This window comes from Rhagoletis zephyria, unplaced genomic scaffold, assembly GCF_001687245.7.
Source record: "Rhagoletis zephyria isolate East Lansing unplaced genomic scaffold, Rhagoletis_zephyria_1.1 Rzeph_scaffold_00011, whole genome shotgun sequence".
NCBI lineage: Eukaryota > Metazoa > Arthropoda > Insecta > Diptera > Tephritidae > Rhagoletis > Rhagoletis zephyria.
In genome coordinates, this window is record NW_016157095.1 from 47,705 (window position 1) to 58,513 (window position 10,809).

Sequence of the window (10,809 nt, forward strand, 5' to 3'; positions counted from 1 at the left end):
TTTTTTTTTTAAATTTATTTATGTTTATACTATATACTAACAATCTTTATCTTAATTTGATTTTACTATGTTGTCGAAATTATTATGTGTTCTACTTTGACGCTTATTCAGTTTAGGATCGGTTTCTCTTATGAGAAACCAGCAGTAATCACCCATCATTGCGACGTCCCAGAATCCTTGATATCGATTCTCAATTAATTTCATTTGCTGACTGCTACTGCAACGACATCCCTGGTTTATTCAAAGAGTTTGGTCAAACATATGATTCAAAAGAGTGGCGATTGTTCATAGACGGCAATAAACTGAGTTTGAAGGCTGTATTATTGCATATTGGTAACAAAAAGCCTTCTATGCCGATAACCCTAACGGCTTTGTCCTTGTGGACCGACCTGATAGAGGCTGCACACTTCCTAGGGCTGCCGTTAGTGGAACTTGACGACCACGACTGAGATATCAACCGATATGGGCGGGGTTGTGGTAGCCGCTACAACAACAACAACAACACATAAACACATCTAATCACAAGTGGGCGTGGCTACGCCCATTTTACAAAAATGTATAATCTTGTTTTTCGTTTAAAAATCGTAAATATCAATTTAGAGTGAATAAGCTTCGGCAGTTACTAAAATATCGCCGTTAACCTATTTCTGAAAACAACCGTTATATGGAAGGTAGGCGTGGTTATTTTCTGATTTTGCTCATTATCATTATTATACCATCCTATGCTGAAAAGAAGTACACATACCAAAATTCGTAAAGATATCTCAATTTTTACGCGAGTTATCGTGTGCACAGACGGACGGACAGTCACCGCTTAATCGTTTTTTTTTTCATTCTGATCATTTACGTATACATATGTCCATATCTAACTCGATTAGTTTTGGCTATTTCAAACGTTATTTGAACAAAGTTATAATACCCTTGTGCACAAGGGCGTACTGGTATAAAAATGAATAAATTAAAAATGGACAAAAAAACGAATTTTCAAACACTTTATTCCCCGTCAGGGAAGTGGTTTCACTGAACATACCACATATGACATTTGACACATATGGGGGAAAACAAGTAGATTCATATTTAATTATTTTGCTTTGTTTGGAAAAATTTGTGCAATAGTAGGACAAAAATTCTTTCATGATACATACATATGTACTATATTAGAAAAGTGTTCTGTTTATAGGCAAATCTTAAAAGGACAACGAACGCATTGAAGCAAAAGAGGGCTATTTAGGGCTCTGGCTGCATATCGATGGTTCGTGATATCTACACACGAATTTAATAGTTTTCGGCAAATAACTCTGTACAAGGATCGAAAAGGTATGCTCCAAGGCGCGTCCATATAAGGTGGTATATAGAATTTACACATAATTGTTTGCTTTTGATTCTTAAATTTTGCAAAATGTAAGAAATGCAAAATGATGTTGGCGAACTCCAACTTAACTAAAATATAGACATACATACATAATACAGTATATTTTGCTTAGCTGTACATGTATTCTATCATTCTTGCACGAATAACTTGCGCGCTTAACCGAAAAAGCACTTAAGCGAATTTTCTTTACTACAATGAGGAAGGTATCCGAATACCTATGAAATCAAATAATTGAGGAGCACTTCCCACGTAGAAATTACTGCAAGCGAAATTTTTTCCTAATGGTATCTAACTATCTATAAAACTACATAAAATGATAGCCATTTCGATGTTCTGCGTGTCGAGTAAAATAAATAAAAGCTTGTAAGATTAGGGTAAGTGTAGAGCCTGGGTAGGTTAACGTAATATTTTCTTTGATAATTGATAATAGTTTTACCACGCTATGAAATTTGTGTACAATATTAAGGGCTATATCATTTATGATATTTTATTAAAAATTTGTATTTCCTTTTTTGTTTGATCTAGTTGAAAGTTTATTTATTAATCAAAAATTTTCTTTTCAACTACAAACAAATTCATAGAACCATAAATTGAAAATCAAGAATTTAAACAAGTATAAAAACATACAAGTAAAATACCCTACATATACTCCCCCTCCAAATAGAAAATCAGCTTTTTTAAAATCTGCAGTTTGTTTGTCCAACGTTGGTTAATTTGCAGAAATGTTTCGGTCGGACTCTAGGTTCAATTTAATTTTGCAGCCTTTGGTTTTGAAAGCGTTTTCAGTTGTTAATTTTTTTGGTATTTACTAATTAATTCAGAAATTTATTGTGTCGTTAAATATCTCTCCTGGCAGGATCGCCAATATATCATTTATGGTATTTTATTAAAAATTGTATTTCCTTTTTTGTTTGATCTAGTTGAAAGTTTATTTATTAATCAAAAATTTTCTTTTCAACTACAAACAAATTCATAGAACCATAAATTGAAAATCAAGAATTTAAACAAGTATAAAAACATTCAAGTAAAATACCCTACAAGGGCAACGTGCCAGATTACCTTAGCGATAATCTCCGATATATAAATGAGACGCATACATATTTGTTGAGAGAGAATGACAGCTTCAGACTCCCGAAGTATAGAACGGAAGTGGACAAAAAAATATTTTTTATAAAGGCTTAAGTGCTTTAATGAATTACCGGAGTGTAGAGGGAGTACCTACAGCCTACAAGATAGTGATGTATCAACAATAGCGTGGATTGGAAACTAGGCCTTTCCAACCACCAAGATATCGAAACTAGGTGGATCGGGAACTCGGCCTTTTCGGCCACCCAGGAGATATCAAGAAACGGAGTAACCCAAAAACTATAGCGCGGATTGGAAACTCGGCCTTTCCAACCGTCTACATAACTTCCGGAAAATTGCATGCTTTTATATTGACATAAAATAATTGCTGTGATAAAGAAATAATGTTATTTAAAAATTTCCGTAGAGCAATTTGTATTTCATATATAATATTTAAATTTTAAATCTAAATCTAATTATAAGAATGTTAAATCTTTGTTGTAATATAAGTCTAACAGACTGTAAAAAATAAATAAATAAAATAAATAAATAATTTTTAGAGCAGGTATCGCTAATGTGCAGGCATGTTGAACGCATCTATCGGAACAGTTTCCTTATAAATGTTAAAAATAATGCTGCTGACGCGCATTTTGCGGTAGGTATTTTAAATTTGCACTAAAGCATAAAGGCAGCAAAGCAAAATATACTGTAGACTCAAGTATGTACACATATTTACATACATACTACATACATGAGTACCTTAGTGGTCCGTAAATTTTTATTTTGCGTCCCGAGGCGTTATCGTACTGTGGATTTGCCTACTATACCTCTATGAATGAGTCAGTGAAACACTACGTCATTTAATATGAGGTTACCATAGGATGTTGGTTTTGTGGGTCAAAAAGTACAAATCAAAACAAAGTACAATATGTTCTTATCAGTGGTTGAAAAGTAAATAAAAATGCAAACAGAAACAAGCAGCTAAGCAGCAAATGGATCGATTGTTCCCACTATAGTCGGGTCTACGTAAGCGGAAATACCCATAATTATATCTGGCCAAAGACTGTCACTCCAGCAACACTCCCCAAAAACTCTGTGAGAAATTTGTATGTTGTTACAACAACAACAGTATTATATTTTTATAACACTTCTGGTACTTTTACTTCTATTCTATATAAAGAACCGACGGGCTTTTCTTTTCTTACTTTGAGTATATGAAAAGTATCAAACTCTGTTATCTATTCGTAAACTATAGTTCATAGAAATGTCATATTTCCGCAACTTAGTTCCAATTCGGTATTTAAACGTGTTTACGCATGCTGGACATTTTTAAAATTTTACAGACTAGAATACAGATAAGATATTAGTATGTAATTAGCTTTATTCTAGTCTTAGTTTTTAGTTTTATTTAACATACATAGTATGTATGTATGTATGTATATATGTATGCATGTATGTATGTATGTATGGCGTATTACGCCACTGGCAATGTCCATCGAAAGTTGACATGTGACACAATTATTGACATGTGATTTATTAAAAAATTTCTAATTAAAAACATTTAATTGTTACTATATTACTAAGTTACCTGTAACTTCTTAATTTGTGCCAAGAACGAAGAAACGGTTCCTCAAAAGAGATCAAAATCCGTGGCATGTCTGTTGATCAGGCTTGCACTTCTGTTTTTTTCTACTGTTAGAAACCGCTTCGAAATGAGGATTTCCGGAGAGCCGATCGTGCTATTAAAAGTTTTAGAAGCGAAAGTCACTTTTATGCGGCTAGCCAAGCTGTCAATCTTAAACTTGTCATATCTATCTCTGACTCGCATGTAGACTCCGTGAACTCCTCCTCTTCTATGAAGTATAATAAACATTTGCAGAATTTACTATATACTTTCGGCTTTATTGACTTGCTGTTCGGTGAATGGATACCATAGCTTCGTACTCCCAAATCCGTCCAACGAAGCCGTGAAGTTGTCGGAGGAAAGTATTGACATTTCTAAATAACATAAATATAGAAATAACAGAAATAAGAGAAGCACCGCCAAACACTAACATATTGTGTAAGCCAATCTATTATTATTATTATTATTATTATTATTATTTCCAAAGAAAGAATAGTTCGATATAATTTACAGCTTAGTCGAGTCCACATACGGAGGCAGCCCGTTTACCTAACCGAACCTAATACTATTAGTGCAGTTTCAGTACAACTTCTAAAAATATTTTTATCCCAAGTGTAAATGTATTTTAATATATGTACACATTTTAATATAAATAATAAAAATTTAATTTTTTTTTATATTTTCAGTTTGAGGGTTAAAAATTTAATCGGCTGTGCATTTACTAAATATGCGCCTAAAATTCTAGCTTCTTATTTCGAAACTCAAATATTCCAACTACCTACATGTGGGTGCGAAGCCGCGTATTAAACATATATATGTAAATTATGTCAGTGAGCGATGCCGATGAAATACGCTCAGCTGCTGAATCGCTGATAAGCTCTCGCACGAACATGGCCTATCGTGGTGCAATGTCTGTGCCGATACCGCCCAACTATGATATGTGTAAGTACTTTATATGATATTCATATCTTTGTCTTGCAATAAGCACTTGTCGTTTAAATATAGGGTGTGCGAATAGAAATCGTATAGATCTTTGGATTTTATATTAATGATATAGAATATTAAAAAAAATGCAGAAATAACTTTGGCATACAATAGTACATTAACGGAGATATAACGGATATGTTTTACTCAAGTGAATGCATTTTAGCCTAATGTCTCTTATTTTTAACAAAAAAATTTTTTCATTATATTTCAGCACGCACACATTCCATCAACTTGATCACCGAAGAATTTCTGGGCGGTTATATGCAAGATGGTCGCATGTCGGTTGTACGTCGCTTCTTCTGTCTCTTTGTGACATTCGATTTATTCTTCGTTTCGTTATTGTGGTTAATTTGTATAATGGTAATATATAGTGACGTATGGCATCAGAATATAAGTAAAAAATTATAATTATCTCATATTCTATAGATCAATGGAGACAATATATTTCAGGCATTTCAAAAGCAAGTGGTCCATTACACTTTTGGAACCTCTTTATTTGATGTAGTGGGAGCTGCTATGTGCCGTTTTCTAGTTTTGACGTTCTTTTATGCTTTGTTGTACATAAACCATTGGATTATAATAGCAGTGAGTTAATATTGTAGAAAATAAGAAAACTTGTTGCGCAATTTTCTTTAACAAACAAATTACTAAAAATATTCAAAATATAAAAATATAGACAGACGGCAGCATTAAAGCGCATTAAGAGCTGTTGTCCATTGTGCACGTAAGAACACAAAGCGAGTTTGGCGTCCGTAGTTGCCGCGTACGAAAGCCGCTTACTACAATTCAGTAGAGCTCAGGTTCGATTCTCGGTTCGAGCGATTGCAAACATTTATTTTTAATTTTTTTTTAGTTTCACTTTATTTATTCATTTTATTTTACTTTACTTTATTCTCTTTTGCTTTATTAACCGACTTCCAAAAAAGGAGGAGGAATATTGTTTTTTTTTTATGTATGTTACCGCATAACTTTGGACCGATTTCGATAATTCTTTTTGCATCGGAAAGGTAGTGTCTCAGAGGTGGTCCCATGTTAATCTAGTTAAGATCCGATATACATATTTATTTTTATATGAGAGTTGAAGTCGGTTTTTTTTTTGCTAAAAAATTACTTGTTTTATTTCATATTATGTGTTTAAAAAAAAATCCCCAACAACTATAATTAAATAAAAAAAAATAAAAGTAATAATTAAATGTATTAAAAAAAAGAAAATTCTACTGGCCGCTGAACTCGAAGCTAGCACCCTGGCAAGGTACAATTTTGATCAGATCAACTGCGCTGTTAATCCGAATCGCACTGAATTAAAGAAGCAAATAAGTTTGCTTGCTTTCCCGGAGACCCTATATGCAATATCTATTATCATAAGTACGCATATACTTCCATCTCGCCTTTTGTTTCTACATTATTTCACACATAGGCATAGTACTTCATATGTGCATTAACACATATTTATATACATAGAGCATTGACTATTTCTAGATAATTTAATAGGCATTAATTCATTTCACTTACATCTTGCAGTTATCAACGAGCGGTTCGTGCCTATTTTTAATCTCCAAAGTATTTGTCTACGATGTAAGTGAATTAAATTTAGTTCTTTTTATATGTTGACATACATACATATATCCATACCTAAATTAATTCACAAAGGCCCTACATAACAAAGCACCAAAAAAAAAACCATGAAAAGTATATCAAACTCAGGTAAAGGTTTTTAAAACGTGGGATGTAACTCCGTTGTTTTAAGTACTGGCACTTTAAAATTTTTGTTGAAGGTGTATTTTAATATATCCAACCAAAATCTGTGAAAAACACAGTTTCGAAAAAAACTTTGGTTAGGGCCTTTGTTAATTAAGGTGAAGATTAATAAAAAATATAAATAATTCACTATTTCAGTGGGTCGACTCGCGTCAACAGGTTTTCGAAGTGATACTCATAATAACGTCATTCGTGTTGGCTTGGGGTGAAGCTTGGTTCCTCGATTGCCGCGTCATACCGCAGGAACGTCACGCGCGTAGCTATTTCTCTGGTAAAACCAAATACGTGTACCAAAAATTTGAAAATTAATTACTAATATATGATTATATTTATTTACGCTTTATAGCAATAGCTACCCCAGAACAGCGCTCACCAATGATGGCACCGTTTTTGGCCTCACAGTCGGAACGTAATGTTCCGGAAAGCATTTTTTATTCACCTTTAGAAACGGTACACAATAGCGATGATGAAGACGATGAACAGGTGGGTGTGTGTGCTTTTGCGGTTTTAGGTGCTGATTATGTTTTGTATACATTTATATATATATATATATAGATACTTGTATATATTTACATATATCTACATACATATGTAAAGCGATTTAAGTTCACTGTCTAAAATACTACATACACACATGTATGCACATAGCTCAGTTGCCTCAGGGCCAGCTTCAAACATTGATGTTGATTGTGATAACAGCATCAATTATCTGTCTTAGTGATCACTTTTGAAATATATATATATATATATATATATATATATATCTACACATATATATATATATATATATATATATATATATATATATATATGTGTACATATATGTACTGTAATGACGCATTTTATACATGGATTTTCACTTGAATAATGTTATTTCTTTGCATCACAAAATACTTGCTCTTTTGTAAATCAGTAAATCACCATTTAATCGAATGAATACTTCAGCGTTCGGCTGCATATTAAATTAGGGATATTCAAATTTACAATTTGCCGTGGAGCTGTAGGGAGAAATCTCTTTCTCCTGTATTTGTACAAATATATAAAATGAAGTTTCCATTTAAATATATCACAAATGTAATTTGTGGTTTTTGTGTTCAAGTCGTAAATCGACAGCTTAGCAAGAAATCTGTTAATATGCAGCAGGTTGCCCTTCAAATTAAGTTTAAATTTTTTTCAAAAAATTTAGTTATTTTCTAATTGCATTAAAAATTTGCCTTGTCTTAACAGGATGAAGAATATCATCAAATGGCTTTGGATTGTGTGCGGAGAGCACATGAGCTATTTGAATCAAGCGATTGGAAGGTAGAAAAGGTTACCAATAAAGGAGACACGATACGCAGTACGCAACGTGAAAAGATGGGCAAAATTTACAGACTAACAGTAAGTACTTAAACGACTTATGAATTTTGCATACATGTGTATTAGACCGGATCGAAGCCCAAGCAAAAGAAAAAGTTAATTTCAAAACTTAATTTGGCGCTGTAAAAATTTTTGTTGGAGAGCTAAAACTGAGTTTTCTCCACAGCCTGCCAATTAATTTATGTTATTTGAAAATGTATATTTGGGAGACCATGGAAGCATCAATTCCTTACAAAAATATTTAAGAAAGTAATAAACATTAAACAGACAAAAAAAAAAGTCAAAACTGGTCGCACTCCTATTATTTTGTTAATATTTATATCTCAAAAACGCGTTCACTCTTATTTTTCAGGCTCGTATTAAATATCCACCCAAAGAGCTAATGGATGAACTCTTCTATAACATTGAAAATGTTCCGAAATGGAATCCGACTTTGTTAGAATCAAAAATGGTGCATGTATGTTTCGCTTGCAGTAAAATTTATATATATGCATATGCACATATGTATTCATTAATTAAAACCTCCACATTTTACAGAAAATCAATTCCTACACCGATATTACATACCAGGCTAGTGTGGGTGGTGGCGGTGGCATGGTGAAAAGTCGCGACTTCATTAATCTTCGCTGTTGGCGTCTCTTTCGCAATGGCAAGATATGCGAAGAATCCGATGATGATGATGAAGCGGAGAGTGGTACCGACACAGCCGGTCCAGGTAGCGTATCCACCGTATCAGATGATGACTCTGTACCCACCACACAGCCTAGCAGTGTTGAAAGTAATCGTGCGAAATTCTCAAGTAGCAGCAGTAGCGTAATGCCTGGCGCTGGCGATGCGGATAGTCGAAGCGGTAGTGTGAAAAGTTTGCGTACTGGGCGGGCTTTTAAGACACTAAGTAAAAGCTTAGGCGCTAAAGATTTTAGCGCAATCGTACGTATTGATCCCGATGAACCGCCACCATTGGAAGAGGATAGTTTTGAAGATGCTCACGACAATATAGATGACTTGGCGCAACTGGTGCAGAAGGAGGCACGGATGGGAATGCAAGATGTACCACAGGAAAATGCCGATATGGGTGAAGGGGCGGCTGTAAGTGGAGCTTTGGGTGGCGACGCTAGTAAAAATAAAGTATATATAAGCGCGGCAATTAGTATTGATTATGCGCCAGTTCCGCCGACTGCGAAATATATACGGTGGGTAGCGGGCTTTGATAGGAGAACAAATTTTTGCTTAACAGTTTTCACTTTTTAGCGGCGAAAATCTTGTGACTGGGTTTGCGCTACATGAAATCGCAGGTAAATCAGATGCATGCATATTCGACTGGATTCTGTGTTTGGACTTGAAAGGTTACATACCGCGGTATGTGCTAGACACTGTAAGTATTGTGTGCCTTCATTCTTTTCGCTCGGCTACAGTGTAAGTCCCGCGATCTGCAAAAAATAAATTTTCTTTTTTTCTTGCAGGCTTACACCACTTTTATGAGTGATTATATGAAATATTTACGTAAATATGTAGTCGAGTTGCGCACTAAACGTAAACGAGTGTCTAGAAAATAGCGGAAACAGAGTATAGCGGTATAACAGTGGGAAGAAAAACTGGCATTCTTCAATAGTAAATACATATAATTTTTTATAAATACCTTCTGCTTTGTTTTAAAATAAGCTCAAGTGCATAAATAATTGTAATTTTCATTGGAATTTCATTTTCAGAATTTCGCACTCATCCTGCTACATGTATTAGTCTTATATTCATCAAACATCGGTTAAAATAGAACATATTTATGGAACTGATTGTGTATGATCTTGTTTATATATTTTTACAACGCGATTATTATAGAATTTCTAAAAGTTTAATGGTTGATAACAAATCCGAAATGATTCGCTAAATATTAGATCTTAATTATGAAAATTTTAAAACACATACATACATATATTTTCTACAATTAGGTCCAACAATGTGAGAATAATGAAATTAATATTGTTTGTACTCTTGTAAGTTATAGCTTAGGTTAAAGTGAAATATTAAAGTTCATTTGCTTCTGAATTTGAACTAAAAAATCGGCGCACAAGTTAATGAGACATATATTTTACAGCATAATCTATTTTTGTTGTAATATTTCATGCCGTATTACGATGATAATATACAATTTATTAGCAATTACTTTTAAGATTTAATCGTATGTTTGTATGTATAAATAGTTTTTCAAAATACAATAAAATATTAAAACTGAATAAAAATCTAAATAGTTGGGTCTTTTTCTCATACCACTGTAGGAAAATCACCTGATTTAGAAAAAGAGGGAATCTACGATTCAGTTACGTTTACGTGCCGCGGCGTATTTTTTGGGTAATTTCAAAACTTGAGATTTTCCCTACAGTGTAAATATTAAGCTGGTGCCAGATAAACGCTTTACGTGCGAAAAAATGTCCAACTCCCATCTTTTTGCGCCGGTTTAATAGATGTGTATAGTGACACAGTCAAAACAAAACAAAACATGAAATAAAGTGTTGATATAAAAAAATAATAAAATTAAAAAAAAAATTGTTTGGAATTGCTCGGAGTGGGGACCGAACCTGGGTGATACCGCGTTTCTACTTCAACAGCAAAAGAATACTTAGAATCTTATTTTACCATTTTAAAATCG

General features: G+C 33.5%; 1 protein-coding gene across 3 annotated transcripts; it reads left to right on the forward strand.

Moving 5' to 3' along the window:
• The first annotated feature begins 1,016 nt into the window (after positions 1-1,016).
• Start1 (Steroidogenic acute regulatory protein-like) lies at positions 1,017-10,402 on the forward strand. Of its 3 annotated transcripts, XM_017610002.1 has the most exons (14): positions 1,017-1,115; positions 1,181-1,317; positions 4,748-5,003; positions 5,260-5,408; positions 5,475-5,633; positions 6,570-6,623; positions 6,945-7,077; positions 7,153-7,289; positions 8,034-8,186; positions 8,518-8,622; positions 8,703-9,358; positions 9,417-9,540; positions 9,629-9,776; positions 9,875-10,402. In XM_017610002.1, exons 3-13 carry the CDS (start codon positions 4,886-4,888, stop codon positions 9,719-9,721), a joined length of 1,881 nt encoding a protein of 626 aa, XP_017465491.1. In that variant the 5' UTR covers positions 1,017-1,115; positions 1,181-1,317; positions 4,748-4,885; the 3' UTR covers positions 9,722-9,776; positions 9,875-10,402. The 3 variants fall into 3 exon arrangements, with proteins under 3 accessions (XP_017465491.1, XP_017465481.1, XP_017465501.1); XM_017609992.1 differs by having other exon boundaries at positions 1,025-1,317; XM_017610012.1 differs by lacking the exons at positions 1,017-1,115; positions 1,181-1,317; positions 4,748-5,003 and adding an exon at positions 5,080-5,196.
• The last annotated feature ends 407 nt before the right edge of the window (positions 10,403-10,809 follow it).